This window comes from Bison bison, unplaced genomic scaffold, assembly GCF_000754665.1.
Source record: "Bison bison bison isolate TAMUID 2011002044 unplaced genomic scaffold, Bison_UMD1.0 scf7180017864261, whole genome shotgun sequence".
Taxonomy (NCBI): domain Eukaryota; kingdom Metazoa; phylum Chordata; class Mammalia; order Artiodactyla; family Bovidae; genus Bison; species Bison bison.
This window is the reverse complement of record NW_011494833.1, coordinates 754564-773580: the sequence shown is the minus strand read 5'-3', so window position 1 is coordinate 773580 and position 19017 is coordinate 754564. Positions and strand designations below refer to the sequence as shown.

The 19017-nt window shown below is 43.2% G+C and overlaps 1 protein-coding gene across 1 annotated transcript in view; it reads left to right on the top strand.

Annotated features, from left to right (window-relative positions):
• Positions 1–12958, top strand: part of STC1 (stanniocalcin 1) — a 14558-nt gene extending 1600 nt beyond the window's left edge. Inside the window, exons 2-4 of the mRNA XM_010848215.1 lie at positions 1075–1217; positions 2170–2381; positions 9807–12958. Of these exons, the coding sequence (XP_010846517.1) occupies positions 1075–1217; positions 2170–2381; positions 9807–10077 (626 nt within the window). The 3' untranslated portion in view covers positions 10078–12958. The remainder of the gene's footprint in view (positions 1–1074; positions 1218–2169; positions 2382–9806) is intronic.
• The last annotated feature ends 6059 nt before the right edge of the window (positions 12959–19017 follow it).

Sequence of the window (19017 nt, the reverse complement as noted above, 5' to 3'; positions counted from 1 at the left end):
CAGATCATTTCTCGCTGAGCTGCCTGCCAGAACACCCCCCCCCCCCTTCTGTAGGAGAGAAATTACTTTTATGGGAGATCTTATCCACAATGTAGAAAGCCTCATGCAAGTTCTTTGCGGTTTTCTTTCCGTCTTGCACAAGGGGGTGCCTTGGCCTTGTTATTCTACACCTGTGTTTCTCTTTTTTTTTTAAATGGCTTTTAATATGAGAGATTATACATACCTCTAAGCACTGTCCTATGGTGGGGGTTGGGATGAAACATGAAAGGATCAGATTTCTTTCCGCCAATAGGAAGGTAAGTTAAACGCCCTAAATCAGAAGGGTCTCCAAGTGGACTCCTAGCAAGTTCTTCTCTGCCATTTAGGCCAAATGTCCATGCTTATTGGGGTTTCCCTGGTGGCACAGATGGTAAAGAATCTGCCTGCCAATGCAGGAAACACGGGTTCAGTCCCTGATTTGGGAAGATCCCCTGGAGAAGGAAATGACAATCCACTCCAGTATTCTTGCCTGGAAAATCCCATGGACAGAGCAGCCTGACAGGCTACAATCAGAGTGTCACAAAGAGTCAGACCCGATTGAGCACGCACACGCACACACGCATGTCCATCCTTATTACCCTGGAGTGTATTTTTTTGGAAGCCAGATGGATTCCCTGGCCCTTACTCCGCCTAAACTTGTCCACCCATCACTGCCTTCCCAGGCTTTCAGCCTTTAGGACATGACCTTGGATTCTGCAGAGTTCCTTCAAGAACTGTGTATGCCTGATCTTCCAATCTTACTTCTCCAACCACCAAAACTGTATGGGATGGTGAGACCAAGAGTATGCCTCCAAGGGAAAACTCATTCCCACTCGTCCATGTGCTCTGGTTCTTATAAGCAAAAGGAGTCTGCTTGTCCCCTCTCTTCTGCATCCCCCACACCACTCTGAATGGGTCTTTTTGGTAGCCCCATCACAGACTCCCAGGAGAAGTTCTTCTCACCCCTTTGTCTTTGAATTTTGCCACCACATCACCGTGATCTGTCCAGAGCATCCTCACCATTTGACCCAGATTGGATGGATTTGTATCTTTCAGCTGAAGTGATTCGCTGCCTCAACAGCGCGCTGCAGGTTGGCTGTGGAGCTTTTGCATGCCTGGAAAACTCCACCTGTGACACAGATGGGATGTACGACATCTGTAAATCCTTCTTGTACAGCGCTGCTAAATTTGACACTCAGGTAATAAGACCTTGACCCCTGCTCCCACTGGCTATATGTCATTAACGGTGTATGAAACTATTGTTCTTCGGACCCAGTCTTGTAGGGAACCAGCTCTGCTTCCCAGCCTCCCTACTCTAAATTCTCATCTCTAACGTGTGTATACACACACACACACACACACACACACACACACACACTGTGGGCTAAGAAATAGGTTCTATATAAACCACTCTCCACCCACTCTAATGCACAATTGTAACACGCTGACAGAGGCTGTCTTATAAGGGAGGGGTGATGAGCGGAAAATCTTTGCTTCTTCAAGAGGAAATAAAAATGTTCTTCTAACAAAGAAGCTCTTCTCACTATATAAGCCAGCATACTAGCTTGCTTGTTTGTTTGTTTGTTTACTAGCTTGTGGTTTGAGTTATCAAATCTCAATCCAGAGAATACAATCTATTCTCTAAGAATACTGTCTATTTTTAGGCTGCAGAGTGGTTGGTTATGGTTCATCTCTTTTTGTCATCTCATTTCATTTCTATGGAGCTCAATTCTCAAGGTAGTCTAAGGGAATAGGGATTTTAAAAAAAAAAAATTTGACTGCAGCCTACAATTCTATTATTACAAGGACATTTAGAGGGCTGGCTTTCCTGGTGGCTCAGTGGTAAAGAATCTGCCTGCGATGCAGAAGATGCAGGAGATGCAGGTTCAATCCCTGGGTCAGGAAGATCCCCAGGAGGAGGGCATGGCAACCCAATCCAGTATTCTTACCTGGAGAATGTCATGGACAGAGGAACCTGGCAGGCTACAGTCCATGGGGTCATAAGAGTTGGGGGTTAGAGTTATGGGTTAAGGGTTAGGGTTAGAGACAGTGCCAAGGCATGCCCCCTTAAGTTCCACATACTGTAGGCACTGTCCTCTCTGTTCAGCTCAAGCTAAAGTTTGTCCTCTTGCCCCCCTCCTTCCTCGGCAGGGAAAAGCATTTGTCAAAGAGAGCTTAAAGTGCATCGCCAATGGGGTCACCTCCAAGGTCTTCCTGGCCATTCGGAGGTGCTCTACTTTCCAGAGGATGATCGCCGAAGTCCAGGAGGAGTGCTACACCAAGCTGAACGTGTGCAGTGTCGCCAAGCGGAACCCGGAAGCCATCACGGAAGTCGTCCAGCTCCCTAATCATTTCTCCAACAGGTACAGATGAATCCACTTTTTGGCAATTGTGGGGGAGGAGGGAGTGGTTGACTGGCAGAGCCAGATACAGAAGGGGTTAAATCGCCACAATCGTGCTCTTATTTTAGCTTGCAGTCTTCCCAGCTTTTGCAGGAAAAAATATGTCTGTGATTGTCTGTGACAGCTTAGGCAGCCTGGATTTTTTTTCACTGTTGTAGGAAAGTCTTTCCATGCATCTAATAGAAAACTTCATCCACAGCATCCCTGGGTGCATTGCCTTGAAGGGAATTATGAAGTTTATGGAAACAAGCTTTTGAGACATCCAGTTGGGCTGAAATCGTGACTAGGCAAAGTACAGTGGGTCATCATGAAACCTTGGTCAAATGTCATCAACAGACTTCTAAAACTGCATGTATTTTGAGTCAGTCCGAAGTCCCCCCAGATATTTCACTGGGTATCCCAGAGCAAGCCACCTCCCTTCGGTGGGACTCAGATTTCCTTTGGGAAAAGTGAAATGGCTGGACTAGATGATTCCCATGTTCCCTTCCAGGTCTGTCATCCCATTCCTCTAGTCCAGGGTTTCCCGGAATGGTTTTCTGCTGATTCCCTGGATCCCTGAGCCCAAGCCACTGAGCTAGTAATATCTGAGCATCACACCCTTCTGCATCCTTGACTCACTGTCTTTACCAGACAGGAGTGAGCACCTAAGACATGAGATGGCAGGCATGCTCATTTCATGGCCTAGAAAGCTTTCTGGCAAGACCTGGGCTTCATCATCCGTGATCAAGTTCAGAGAGGTTCTAATGGGGCCAGCATGGAAGTATGGGAGGGACAATGCAGACCAGTCAAGTTCGGCCTCCTGTGATGCCGCACAGCCTAAAACTTGACTCCTAGTCCTGAAGGACTATTATTCTCTGATTCTCCAGTCAAATTTGCACATATTCACAAAGATCAGACCCTGTGGGTTGCTCTGACCACAAGACAGCTAACACAGCCTTACCAGATTGATTTCCTAGCCAGAGGCTGCCTCCCTTCTTCAGAGAGTCCTTAATAACCTAGTCCTTCTGGGGCTAACCATTAAGTTAGTCATTTATACATGGTAGCCCTAGTGGTAAAGAACCTGCCTGCCAGTGCAGGAGATGTAAGAGACACGGGTTCAATCTCTGGGTCAGGAAGATCCCCTGGAGGAGGGCACGACAATCCACTGCAGTATTTTTGCCCAGAGAATCCCATGGACAGAAGAGCCTGGTGGGCTACTGTCCATAGGGTCACACAGATCAGACATGACTGAAGCGATTTAGCATGCACACACGGAAAATGGAAAAGTAGCTCCTCCTTAGAGAAAGGCTGAGGCCTCTGACATTAAACTTTGTAAATTTCTGATTCACCCTGACTACAGATCACTGCACTTCAGAACCTCATGTCAGTTTATAAAAGTCATGTGTTCAGTCTTTGGACGTGACCCTGTCATGGTCCTAACCGATGTTCTGAGAACAGGAAAGTCAAATTCATCATTTATCTCAAGTGGCCTGTCTCTTTATATTGACCTTAGTCTTAATATTCTTAGGAAGATTCTTATTACATCTGGAGAGGGGGCGGGGGGGAAAACAGTCTGACACTTGGAGATTCTTCACCCTAAGGAAAAGAAGTAAAGATTGCTAGGTTTGACAGGCGCTAGGGACCAGGGGGCTAATGGACATGAACTTGAGCAAATTCCAGGAGATAGTGGAGGACACGGAAGTCTGGCATGCTGCAGTCCATGGGGTCATAAAGAGTCAAGCACAACTTAGTGACTCAATAACAATATCAAGGACCAAGTATGTGTTTGTGTGGTAACTGGGCAGGAATATGTTAGTACAGCCATTATCAGTTTTAATCTTTAAGGGTCCAAAGACAGTTCATAACCTATAACATGGCATATGGCCAATTTTGAGACACTACTCATGTCTCTGATTCAACTGAGGTAGCGTCTTTCATTATGAAGCCAGAGCTCTTAGAGAAAGGAGAATACAGACTGTGGACTGGTGATACTAAGAATCTAAAAAGAGACTAGAAATAGGAGTTTTTTGATTTAGTTTCTTTTTTTTTTTTTGGCCACACTGTGCAGTATGTGGGATTTTAGTTCCCTGACCAGGGATGGAACCCACGACCCCTGCAGTGGAAGCTGAGTCTTAACCACAGGACCACCAGGGAAGTCCAGTAATAGGAATGTTTAAGCAGGCCATTATTCTTTTCAACAGATGTCTTGTTCTCACCTTTAGAAAGTGGTCACACAGAATCTGGTTATCATCCTCTGTCATCTTAGAAGAATCACCTTTATTAGGGAAAACAGTCTCTTGAAGACTAGAATCTTCCATGCAACTGTACCTTTCCCCAATTATTTGACTTCAACTGGCTAGTATTATTCCTGCTCAGAACTAGAGATTTCCGGTTCCATGCTGGGCTCTGGTTTGCTCTATTTAAGCTTCTCACTCTCCTGCCACATCCTGCTTTCCCAGCCTCTGTCCCACCATAGATACACAGTAAGTTGTGCCAACTGGCACAGAATTGTGAAAGGAAGTAGTTACAGGTTCATTCCACCTTCCTGTGACTTATCTAGCATGAGATTTGGGCCTGGGAGAATCCAAAAGCCTGTGACTGGACCAGGAGCCAGAACAGGGAACTTTTCCATGAGAGAAATGCGCTTAGAAGAGGAAGAATAGCTGGAGTGTCCCCCTGCCTGGATTTGCACACTATATTTTCAATAAGGAGGGAAGATGGCAAAATTGATCAGGCAGGTTGGGCAGCTGTGAGACTTGAGAAGAAATTGGACCATTCCAGATCCAGAGTGGGAAAACTGACAAAGCTTCCAACTCTCTAGGGCATGGATAGGGAACAGGAAACAGAAGAATAATATTGATCAAGGGAAACAAAGGACTATTTATAAACCTTCACACAGAATGTTCCTAGGCAGTATGTGTGTATTTGGGTAAGCATGGCTGAAACAGTAGCTATGGAGAATATCTGATCTTATTCTTTACCGAGAAAATAAAGTCACTGATGGAATTTTCAAAGGGGAAGCAAGAAACATGCTTTAAAGGGTACTTCCAGGCTGAGGGGAGAGGAGGAGGTCTTCCCCGGTAGCTTAGTGGTAAAGAATCCCCCAGACAATGTAGGAGCCACAGGAGACGCAGGTTCAATCCCTGAATGAGAGAGATCCCCTGGAGGAGGAAATGGAAGCTCACTCCAGTATTCTTGCCTGGAGAATCCCATGGACAGAGAAGCCTGGCAAGCTACAGTCCGTGGCATCGCAAAACATTGGATACAACTGAGCGACTGAGCACACACCCATCAGGCTGGGTGATCAGAATTTTACCCACCAAATCTTGGGAGTACCTCCCACCGCCTCACCCGATAAAGATGACAAAAGGAATCATCTTAAATTGTTTTAACTCTTCCTACAAAGAATGATCCTTAAGCAAATCTGCACTTTTTTTTTTTGTTGCTATTGTTAAATTGAGAAGGAACGTATATATCAAACCCCAGAAACATGTCATAGCTAGAAATGACCATAAAGATTATCTAGGCTAACTGTCTCATTTTGGTAATTAAAGAACAGACCAAAAGAGGGGGTGACTTGCTGAAGGTCACACAGCTAGTGAATGACAGTGTTGAGCCTAAAATTCACACGGCCCTGATCCAAGCTCTTTGATTTCCACTTCAAAAATGGCAGCAGGTAAAACCTCTAGGAGATAGCCACAGTCTAAAAATGGAATACCAAACAGAATACAATAAATGTAGCCCTTGGTGATCAACAATTGAAGTTGTGTGCATTCTCTCCTCAAAGAGAAGGCACATCTCACCAATAGCTATAGTAACATCAAGATTTGATACAAGATGGTGATCCAGAAATACGTGACAAGGGCTAAATCAACTTTTTCTGGAGACACGATTTCTTCAGTAACCTCACTGAGGTGGCTTAGAGATAGGAAAGATCTGTCTCAATCACTAGAGGTCAATGCCATGTTCCAGCCCTTAATGAAGAGGTGTAGGGTTAACCTTTTGCTTGCTCAGGCAAATGGTGTAGATATAAAGGCAGTCTCGTAGGTTTCCCACACTTGCAGGAGCTGCTGCTGGAGCCATGGACATTTTCTATTCGAAGGCGCTCTCTTAGCCTACCCTTGTTTAGTTAACAAGCTCCATGGGAGAGGCTAAGGGTAGATTTGGGGGGAGTTGCTAAGAGCAGTCAGGCTGGCCAGGATCATCCTCAAGAAGCATCAAGAACAGGTGGCCTATTGGGGTTAGCAGAGAAAGCAACAGTAAAAGTAGGTGTTTTCAGAGTTGGAGAGCAGGTGTCTGGACAAAACGGGACCAGAGGAACACATAAATGGCCTTAAAGAGGTAAGGCTAGTTGCAGAAGCTTAGTTCCTTTACTGGTGTTGGACTTTTCATCCAGACTAGAGTCTTCAGTGTTGCCCTAAGGGAAGATCCTCTTTTCCAGCCCATTTGGAAGACCATTAAGTGTGAACAGTTCTTTCTAGAAATGGAAAGATTAACTTCTAAGTTATACAGTCCATGTTGCAGGGAGCGGGGGTGAGGGAGGGAGTGGTGGGCAGGAAGGTGAGGGGTCACAAACCTTCTTCTCTAGGATCTAAAACACCCTGTGAAATAGACAAAGAGATGCAGGGAACCACATCCCAGCAGAGCACAAGAGATGCCTGGGGATCTATGTGGGTGTGTAGATGTCTACTTTGTTCATACAAAGTAGTCTATTCTCACTTTTTCCAAAACCACTTCTCTCCCCATTTCCCCATCCAAGCGAGATCTGCTTTGACTCATGTGCTTTATAATTCCGAAGGGTTGGAAAATGTGTCTCTGTGCCAGGGAGTCCCAATTTTAACAACAGCTGGATATAATCCTCCTTCACGGAAGAGGTCGAGCCAGGACTGTATCCAAGACCCAGACACTTTACTCCCTGTGTCCCCAGCTTTGTTCTGCTCCCTCACAGAAGGGTGATGGCTTTGCTTCAGTGCCCACATTCCACTCTATTTACTGTACATCCTTGAAAGGACCTCTGGAGGTGGGAGGAGGGTTAAGTTATTCTGGAAAGATGTTTGATCCTGTGTTCTATGAGGTGAGTTAAAAATAAACAGGTTTCTTTTCATGGAAGATCGTGGCCCAGCAGTCTTAGGGCTCCTCTGAGAAAAGGGTCTCTCTACATAAATACTGCAGACCACCATCATCAGGGGGCTTCCCAGGCAGTGCTAGTGGTAAAGAACCCGCATGCAAATGCAGGAGACACAAGAGATATGGGTTCGATATCTGGGTTGGGAAGATCCCCTGGAGGAAGAAACAGCAACCCACTCCAGTATTCTTGACTGGGAAATCCCAAGGACAGAGGAACCTGGTGGACTACAGTCCATAGGGTGGCAAAGAGCTGGACACAACTAAAGCAACTTAGCACGGGCCATCATCAGGAGAGTCCTTTTAGTGAGCACAGAACTGATGGGTTTGACAACTGCCTCCTCAAAATGGAGCAGATGCATCCCAATTCAAATTGGAAAATACCAAAACTGTCTTCCCAACAAATAGGACCAGTAATTTATATGTGTTAAATATTAGACAGTTTACTGACAAAAGGTCAATGACAAGGTTCAAGTGTGTTCTTGATGTCATAAAAGACTCCTTTTTTGGTAATTTCCATGCTGTCTAACTCACAGGTACTGATTTTTCAAAAACCTGCATCAAAGGGAATATTACCTAAGAATATTTGCTGTGTAACATTTACACAATTGTTTTCACATCTTCTGCACTGCCATCTTATTCATGGAAAAATGTCCTATGACTAAAATGATCATATTCTTCATGGAAAAAAAAAAAATATATATATATATGTTAGTTTAATCCTTTCTGAGCCACAATGATTAGCCACAGTATTTCAGATGCTTCAAGAATTCAGATCAAAGATGAAGGAAATTTATAACAAACACCAATTTTTTTGTGTGAAACTTACCAGAAGACAAACAGATAATTTTTTCTTTAGGGAACCATGACTTTGGAAATAACTCTATTTTGAAAGCTTCATTTCCTCAATGGCCACAAAATAAATCAACAAATAGACAGTGAGCAGGCAATATGGCCCTAGGACTTGGGCACATGAGGAGCACAGAGAATAAGGACACATATCCTGCCTTCAGCAAAGCTTACAGTTTAGTCAGGAAAACAAAACCATCAGCAAACAAGTGATGGTCACCAAATATCTATAAAAACATCCCCCCACCACTCAGCAAAAGCTTGAGTGGTGTGAGAAATTTCTTGAAATGATAGAAGCAAGAAGCATTAAGGGCCTCCAGCCTTTCTATGTAAATATCCTCATTGCCTGTCATTTGGTCCTCTCACTGCACTATCCCTTTGCAGGAAGACTGAAAATGACTGCGACAATAACCTTCAGAGAGGCTAGCCAAGGGATGACAGGGAACTCAGACTGAGTAGAAAAATGGATGAGATAACTGAAGACAGGGATCCCCTTTAAAAATTGAAATTTAGGGATTTCCTTGGCAATCCAGTGGTTAGGGCCCCATGTTTCCACTGAGGAACATGGGTTCCATTCCTGATTGGGGAACTAAAATCCCACAAGCCACTCAATGTGACCAGAAAAAAAAAAAAAAAAAGAAATTTAGTCAGAATATGCACACATACCATCAAGAAAAAGAAAAATTGCAGAGTCACCAAAATAACCGTAAATGCTTTCACGGCGTGCAGTGACTATTGACATATAAGTGTGAGTGCTGGGTTACATCATCCATTTGATCAAGTCTTTGCTTCTACGTCTAGCCCACTGGAGGGCTTCTCTGGTAGTTCAGTGGTAAAGAATCCGCCTGCCAATACAAGAGATGCAGGTTTGATCCCAGGGTCACGAAGATCCTCTGGAGGAGGAAATGGCAACCCACTCCAGTATTCTTGCCTAGAAAATTCCATGGACAGAGAAGCCTGGCGGGCTACAGTCTGAGGGGTCACAAAGAGTCGGACATGACCGAGCAACTAATCACACACTAGCCCATTGGATGACCCAGGACAGTCACTTCAGCTCTCCTACCTTAATTTCTTCTCCATAAAAAGAGATGATGAAATAATCGTTAAATTACCTTCACAATCCCCATCTAGCTCCATGATTCTGTTTCTAAAGATTTTATAACTCGCCATGAGCCCACTATTCAAAGTACAATCTCAATCTCCTAAGCACTAAACATGAATACAGAACCATCTTTACTCTGGGTGGTAACTCAAGGCAGCGCATACACTCACACTAAGAAGATGCTGCATGAAAGTCAGAGGCAAAAGCCACCTTCAACTGATGCTACCCATGGGTGTTTGGTCTGGCCATTTGGGCTGGGTGTTGGCTGCAGCCCAGATGAAAGCCAGGGTCTTGCCTTGCTCTCACTGAATGACCCCTCTTTCCCAATGCAGATACTATAACAGACTTGTCCGAAGCCTACTGGACTGTGACGAAGACACAGTCAGCACCATTAGAGACAGCCTGATGGAGAAAATCGGCCCCAACATGGCCAGCCTCTTTCACATCCTGCAGACGGATCACTGTGCCCATACACAGCAGCGAGCTGACTTCAACAGGAGGCGTGCCAATGAGCCACAGAAGCTGAAAGTCCTCCTCAGGAACCTCCGAGGTGAGGTGGCCTCTCCCTCCCACATCAAACGCACCTCCCAGGAGAGTGCCTAGCCGGGGAGAGGCAATCACAGCCTCAGCAAACTACGATCGTTTTAAGGGTGTTTACGCACCAACTTTGAGTGTACTGTGCCTGGTTTGATTTTTTTTTTTTTTAAGTAGTTCCTATTTTCTATCCCTCTTCCCTTAAAGAAAAATTGCATGAAACTAGGCTTCTGTAATCAATTTCTCAACATTTTGCAATGGCGGCATTCCCACCAATAGAACCTATGTGATCTCTATGCCTCTCCTCGGGAGAAAGTGGCCTCTTTTATCACTTCCCTCCACTCGGTCTTTTCCCAGCTCCCCTCCAACAACTCTCAAACACAAAACATTCACATAACTCCCCAGACATTGTCATTTGAAGATGCGGAGCCCTTTAGAATGGTTGCCCCAGTAGAGTTAGCTGATAAGAAGCAACTTAATTTAAATGCATGTCTTAAACCAATGCTCATAAAGATGCTCAGTGGAATTCGTGTTATGAATCTGTGCTGGCCATGGACGAATATGAATGTCATATTTGAGTTCTTGATCTCTCATGAGCTAGTGTCTTATGGTCTTGATCCTCAATGTCTAATTTCCTTCCCAACACATTTACCAAATTGCTCGAGCCTGGCTCTCCAACCAGACTTGGAGCCTGCATCTTCTTGCATCGAATGAAAAACAAAAAGCTAACATCTCTAAGTACTGTAACTGCTCAGAGCTTTAAAAGTATCTTTAACAATTGTCTTAAAACCAGAGAATCTTAAGGTCTAACTGTGGAATATAAATAGGTGAAAACTAATGTACTGTACATAAATTCCAGAGGACTCTGCTTAAACAAAGCAGTATATAATAACTTTATTGCATATAGATTTAGTTTTGTAACTTAGCTTTATTTTTCTTTTCCTGGGAATGGAATAACTATCTCACTTCCAGATATCCACATAAATGCTCCTTGTGGCCTTTTTTATAACTAAGGGGGTAGAAGTAGTTTTACTCAACATCAAAACTTAAGATGGGCCTGTATGAGATAGAAAAAAAAAAAAAAAACAACAGGTTTATCTGAAGGACCCCAGGCAAGATGTTAATCTCCCAGCCCACCTCAACCCAGAGGCTACTCTTGACTTAGACCTATCCTGAAACAGCTCTGTCACATCCAACTGAGAATTACAGGAGCCAGAAAGAGCGACCCTTTGAGCTTGGGCCACTTAAGAGTGTGATCCGGCCTGCTATGCCTTGGGAAGTGGCAGTTCTTGACTTGTCACCGTTCATCAGTGCCTGGTTCTCTGGCAACATGATGATGGGGTAGGAGGCTTTCCATGAACTCAATCAGGAATGAGTCAATCAGCCTTTGGGTCTTTAGTTCGGGGGACTTGGGGCTGAGGGGGTATAAGTAACCCTGGGTTGTCCAGCCTTAATAAACTCCTCTTATTACATTTTTGTCCTGTAGCACGCTGCCTTGCTGAAGTAGTCCTGGCAGCCGGGCCATCTCTGTATAGGATTGCAAAAAAAAAGAAAAAAACAAAAAAAAAGAAAAAAAAAAAAAAGAGGGAAAAACAGAGCTGGCGGTTTGATCCTTTCTGCCATGATGTTTACAAGATGGCGACCACCAAAGCCAAATGATTAACCTAGCTATGAACAACAGTAGTTTCTCAGGGTCACTGTCCTTGAACCCAACAGTCCCTTAGGAGCGTCACTGCCCACCAAAGGTCAACATCGAGAGAGGAAGAGGGAGGAGGGGTAGGACTGTAAGGGCCACTCCAAACTCGCTTAGGTAGAAACCACTGGTGCTTGACTCTCACTCAGATGAACTTCCTATCTGTCCGAATCAGAGTGGTAGGGATCCTGGTGGGAGGAGGGAGGGCACATCTCCAGAAAAACGAAAAGCAATACAACTTTACCACAAAGCCTTTAAAACCAGTAACGTGCTGCTCAAGGACCAAGAGTGGATGCACAGACCTAGCAGCTGCACAAGCGGCTGCTTTTGTCCCCACACAGCCTCTCAGCGTGTTGACATCAGATTGTTAAGAGCATTTTTATACCTAGAACTGCCCCATCCCCAGGTCCCCAAACATATGGACACTGCCTTAGCCTCTTGGAAATCAGGTAGATCATATTCTAAGTTGATTCTCCCTCACCCTCCCTCCACCATCCCTCCCCACCCCAAACCTGCCCCCAGGCAAGGCTGGCTTCTCCAAACCAGAAAAGCTATTCAAGTTTTGTGTGTTATGTCCATTTCGCACTAAGCCAGGATCCCAATGCAACAAATAGTTTATGAGTATTCCTAGCGAAATTCTCTCTTAACTTCAGTCCAGTGGATTCTCTTTGATTTGCTGTGACCTCTTCAAACCGTGGTACCCCCTCCTTTTCTCCCCACAATAATATTTATATATGTATCTATAATACATATATCTACACATACGGAAAGAAGCAGTTCTCACAATATTGCTAGTTTTTTGCATCTCTTTTCCCTCCATCCTACTCCCTCCAATTCCCCCTTCAACTTCCAAAGCTTTGTCTTGTGTTTGCTGCACAGAGTGATTTGGGGGGCTGACCTAGACCAGTTTGCATGATTCTTCTCTTGTGATTTGGTTGCACTTTAGACATTTTTGTGCCATTATATTTGCATTATGTATTTATAATTTAAATGATATTTAGGTTTTTGGCTGAGTACTGGAATAAACAGTGAGCATATCTGGTATATGTCATTATTTATTGTTAAATTACATTTTTAAGCTCCATGTGCATATAAAGGTTATGAAACATATCATGGTAATGACAGATGCAAGTTATTTTATTTGCTTATTTTTATAATTAAAGATACCATAGCATAATATGAAGCCTTTGGTGAATTCCTTCTAAGATAAAAAATAATAATAATAAAGTGTTACGTTTTATTGTTTTTTTTCCCCTATGTCTTTCATTGTTATTCTTTAAAAATTTCTTGAATGAGACTTTCTGAACATGAGGTGAATGGCTGATTAGTTTCTTTACAGTTGCTGATGAAGTGCCAATATGTGGATGAACATAGTTTAAAGTCAACATTTTCCAAATCCCCTTAAAAACATTTAGTGGCTCCCATTACCTGCACAGTAAAATTGCAACCCAAACTCCTCACCACCCTAGAGGAAGCTTTATAGTCTGGTGCTGCTTCGCTCTCCAGCCTCAAGACATACCTTCTGTTCAATGGAGTCTATTCTCCCTCCATGACCCAGTTTGGGAACGGGCTGTGCTCTCTCTCCTTTCCATGCCTTTATTTATGCTGTTCTCACTTTCTAGATGTTTCCCTCCATCCTTTGCCTAGACAGGCAGCACCTTTGCTTCTCCAGTGTGTTCCCAGCACTGGAAAAGCATCCAGTTCATAGGATACCCTCAACACTTTCAATGAATGATTTAGAACAAATCAGAAGAGGGGAAAAGACACTTGAATCAGTGGGGCAAGGGAGGCAGATAGCTCGAGGGTGATAAGAATCCAGCTCCAAGACCAGACTTCTGAAATCTGAATTCTGGCTCTGCCATTTGTTAACTTCGTGGCATCAGATAGGGCTTCCTTGGTAGCTCAGTGGTAAAGAATCTGCCTGCTAACACTAGAGACACGAGTTCAATCCCTGGGTCAGGAAGATTCCTTGGAGATGAAAATGGCAACCCACTCCAGTACTCTTGCCTGGGAAATCCTGTGGACCGAGGATCCCGGTGGGCTATCCATGGGGTCGAGAAAGAGTCAGACATGACTTAGTGGCTGAGTACAACGTCAGGTAAACTATTTAATCTCAAAACATATCAGTTTCTTCCTCCATAATATGAGGATAGTGATAATTTTCCAGAGAGCTGTTACAAGATAAGTAAAGTGTTTCCATGTTCAATGCACTGTGATGTCATGCTGCTAAGTCGCTTCAGTCATGTTCTACTCTGTGCGACCCCATAGACGGCAGCCCACCAGGCTCCCCCGTCCCTGGGATTCTCCAGGCAAGAACACTGGAGTGGGTTGCCATTTCCTTCTCCAATGCAGGAAAGTGAAAAGTGAAAGTGAACTCGCTCCGTCGTGTCCGACTCTTAGCGACCCCATGGACTGCAGCCTACCAAGCTCCTCCGTCCATGGGATTTTCCAGGCAAGAGTACTGGAGTGGGGTGCCATTGCCTTCTCCGAAAGGAGGAGGCACCCCATCTCAAAAAAAACAGAGAAATGATTCCCAGCAGAATGACATTTACCTGAGTCTTGAAGGGTAGTTACAACCTGTCATAGAATTCAGTCACAGAAACTCGGGACTTGTGCAGTATAGTTGTTTCAAGGAGTGGTCTTATATAGTTAACTTTTTTAATTAGTGGATTTTCTCCATATCTTAAATTCAAATGGGATGTTTCTCAATATCATTCATTTCCACCTCCAAACTGCATTTTCCCAAGATTGGATATGCAAAAGACAGCTAACATATACCACAGGAATTGTCTCTCCAAAGCCAAAATATGTTTTGCATTTGCTTTTCTCTGGCCTGACGAAAGAAAAACAGTACGTATATTTCATTATGACCCTTTACATACTGTCCTGTGGTGTAGTGATTTAAGAACTTGGACCTGGGATTTCCAGGAACTGAGTTCAAATTCTCGTTTGTGGCCAAATATCTAACATCTTAACACCTTCTTTTATTTGACCTATGACAATATCCCTGTGAGAACCCTTCTACACTGTTAGTGGGAATGTAAATCGGTGCAGCTATTGTGAAAAGCAGTCTGGAGGATATTTTCCTGGAGTTTTTCCTCAAAAAACTAAAAATAGAGTTGCTATATGATCCAGCAACCCCACTCCTAGGCATATATCCAGACAAAGCTATAATTCAAAAAGATACGTGCACCCCTATGTTCATAGCAGCACTTTTTACAATAGCCAAGACATGGAAACAATCTAAATGTCCATTGACAGATGAATGGATAAAGAAGATGTGGTGCACATATACAATGGAATGCAACTAGGCCATAAAAAGGAATGAAATGATACCATTTGCAGCAACATGGATGGACCTAGAGATTATCATACTAAGTGAAGTAAGTCAGAGAAAGGCAAATATCATATAGTACCACTTCTCAGTTCAGTTCAGTCACTGAGTAGTGTCCAACTCTATGCAGCCACATGGACTGCAGCACGCCAGGCTTCCTGTCCATCACCAACTCCCAGAGCTTGCTTAAACTCATGTCCATCAAGTCAGTGATGCCATCCAATCATCTTATCCTCTGTTGCCCCCTTCTCCTCCTGCCTCCAATCTTTCCCAGCATCAGGGTCTTTTCCAATGAATCAGTTCGTCACTTCAGGTGGCCAAAGTATTACCACTTGTATGTGGAATCTAAAATATAACATAAATGAACTTATCTACAAAACAAACATAAAGACATAGAGAATAAACATGAGTTGCCAGGGGGAATGGGGGCTCAGGGAGGGATGGACTGGGAGTTTTGGATCAAACAGTGCAAACTATCATATACAGAATGGATAAATAACAAGGTTCTACTATATAGCACGGGGAACTACATTCAATATCCTATGATAAACCACAGTGAAAAAGAACTTGAAAAAGAATATATACATAGGTACAACTGAATCACTTTGCTGTGCAGACAAAATTAACACAACATTGTAAGTCAACTGCCGCTGCTGCTGCTGCTGCTAAGTCACTTCAGTCGTGTCTGACTCTGTGCGACCCCAGAGATGGCAGCCACCAGGCTCCCTCGTCCCTGGGATTCTCCAGGCAAGAACATTGGAGTGGGTTGCCATTTCCTTCTCCAATGCACGAAAGCGAAACGTGAAAGTGAAGTCGCTCAGTCGTGTCCGACTCTAGGCGACCCCATGGACTGCAGCCTACCAGGCTCCTCTGCCCATGGAATTTTCCAGGCAAGAGTACTGGAGTCAGTCAACTAGGTATCAATAAACTTTTTTAACTCCCTATGAAATCAAAACAAATAATAGGTCCTACCATTTAGAGTGGTATGACACTCAATGAGTTATACATAAAATACTTAATGTCTAGCACATAACGAGTATCCCCAAAATAGTACCTATTAAGAACTGGACAAATGTAACTATTACCATTTACATGAATATTATTAATATCATTTATGTTCTCCCACCTCAAACATGAGTCTTGGGGTACCATTTTGGATGAAGTTTCTTGCTCTTTTTCCCTTTGTAGATCACTAAACATTATTGTTTAATCAAGATTTTATGAATCTGAATGCTAAAATATTGCAACTTAGCCAAAATGGCAAATTGTAATATATGAATACCTGCATTCCATCACCAAGCTTAAGAAATTAAAATAGCACAGATATAATAGTTTTTTTGCATGACTCCCTGAACCCACTCATACATTAACAGCCTGTGACAAAAATGTTTCAAAAACCCAAATCTTAAAAAATTGAATTTCTCTGATTATTGAAATATACTTTTTAAAAGTTGAAATATACTTCATTTACAATATGTTACCAATCTCTGCTATACAGAAAAGTGACTCAGTTATATACATATATACATTCTTTGTTATATTCGTTTCAATTGTGGTTTATCACAGGATAGCAAAGATAGTTCCCATGCTATACAGTAGGACCTTGATGTTTATCCATTCTAAATGGTAATAGTTTGCATCTACCAACCCCAAACTCCCAGTCCACCCCTCTCCCTCCCCAGCTTTCCCTTGGCAACCACAAGTCTGATGTCTATGTCTGTGAGTCTATTTTGTAGATTGGTTCATTTGTGTTACATTTTAGATTTCCTTATTACCTATAAGTGATATCATATGGCATTTTTCTTTCTCTTTCTGACTTACTTCATTTAGTATGATAATCTCTACTTGCACCCATGTTGCTGAAAATGGCATTATTTTGTTCTTTGAAATATATTCTTAAAATTTCTATCAGTCTTTTAAAAATGGAGATAAAAAATCATGGAATGGTTTGTGAATCTGTGGTATAAGGGAAGGAAAAAGTTCGGGTCATCTCTCCCAGGGGTCATACATGAATGCTATAAGAGCTATCTATCAACATAGCATCCAATTTACTGTACACACATATTACCTTGGAATCTTGTTAAAATGACTCAGTACCTCTGGGTGAGGCCCAAGAACCTGCATCTCTAGTGTGCTCCCAGGTGATGCTGACAGGGAAGCTGATACTCCACAGAGCATAATTCGAGTGGCAAGATCCCAGCTGCTCTGACCTAACTGAACCAGTTCCTCAATCCTAGAGACCTCCACAGAAACAGCCACTACAAGGACCTTGCTAAAGAGCAAGGACAATCATTTCACTTCCTTGCTCTAGTAGCTCCCCACTGCTTAAAGGACAAAAATCAAGCATCTTGACTTCAAATTTAAGTTCCTCGTAATCTGGGCCCTTCTTGCCAGTATGCATCTTAGATTTTGTTCATGCTAAGTTTCTCATTCTTGCCCCAAAGACACCACGACCTTTTCTGCCTCATTACTTTCACAGAGTACCTTCACACCTATTATTCCTGCTAATGAATATTCTTCTCTCCAACTCTTTTTCATTCTCCAAAGCCCTTATCACCTGGGAAACATTCCCAGCATACCCAAACTTGAAACAAATCACACTCAAGCCTGCTTACAAGGAGAGAAGATTTCGTCATCTTTGTATTCCCGGTGCTTAACACAAAGCTGGCATGCATGAAGCATTTGTGAGTGGAGAAAGGAAGGAAGGAAGGAAGTCTTTTGACCACCATCAACTAATCCATGACTCTTTCTCCACTAGGATGTGGGGGACCTTAGCAGCAATAGCAGAGTACGCTGGGAGTGGAGAGTGTGTTGCCATGGTGAAAAACTAATTCCAGGTGCCAGTTGGGTATTCTTAAGTCTGCCAGCTTGAAACAACAGCACATAGCTGTATTTCTTTACAGCACTGATCTTGATATAAGTATACATTTGCTGTTACTTTCTCCTAGCAACAAAAGATTCATCAGCAAGCATGTTTAGATATTCACTAAGTCTATGGAAGTCATCATACTGGAGAGCTGTAACACAGAAGGAATAAGACCATCTGCTAGTGAAGCTACATTATGTTTTCTTGTATCCTTATTTTGTCATGTACTTATTTTTAAAATACCCTTTGCTGGCTTTAGAAAAGGCAGAGGAACCAGAGATCAAATTGCCAACATCTATTGGATGTTGAAAGAGCATCTCTTGAAAAAGCAAGAGAGTTCCAGAAAAACATCTACTTCTACTTTACTGACTATGCCAAAGCGTTTGACTGTGTGGATCACAACAAACTGTGGAAAATTCTGAAAGAGATGGGAATACCAGAGAAATCTGTATGCAGGTCAAGAAGCAACAGTTAGAACTGGACATGGAACAACAGACTGGTTCCAAATCGGGAAAGGAGTAGTTCAAGGCTGTAAGTATATTGTCACCCTACTTATTTAACTTCTATGCAGAGTACATCATGTGAAATGCCAGGGTGGATGAAGCACAAGCTGGAATCAAGATTGCCAGGAGGAATATCACTAACATCAGATATGCAGATGACACCACCCTTATGGCAGAAAGCAAAGAAGAACTAAAGAGCCTCTTGATGAAAGTGAAAGAGGAGAGTGAAACAGTTGGCTTAAAACTCAACATTCAGAAAACTAAGATTATGGCATTTGGTCCCATCACTTCATAGCAAATAGATGGGGAAACAGCGACAGACTTTATTTTGGGGGGCTCCAAAATCACTGCAGGGAGGCCTGGCGTGCTGCGATTCATGGGGTCGAAAAGAGTTGGACATGACTGAGCGACTGATCTGATCTGATCTGAAAATCACTGCAGATGGTGACTGCAGCCATGAAATTAAAAGACACTTGCTCCTTGGAAGAAAAGCTATGACCAACCTAGACAGCACATTAAAAAGCAGAGACATTACTTCGCCAGCAAAGATCTGAGCTATGGTTTTTCCAGTGGTCATGTATGGATGTGAGAGTTGGACTATAAAGAAAGCTGA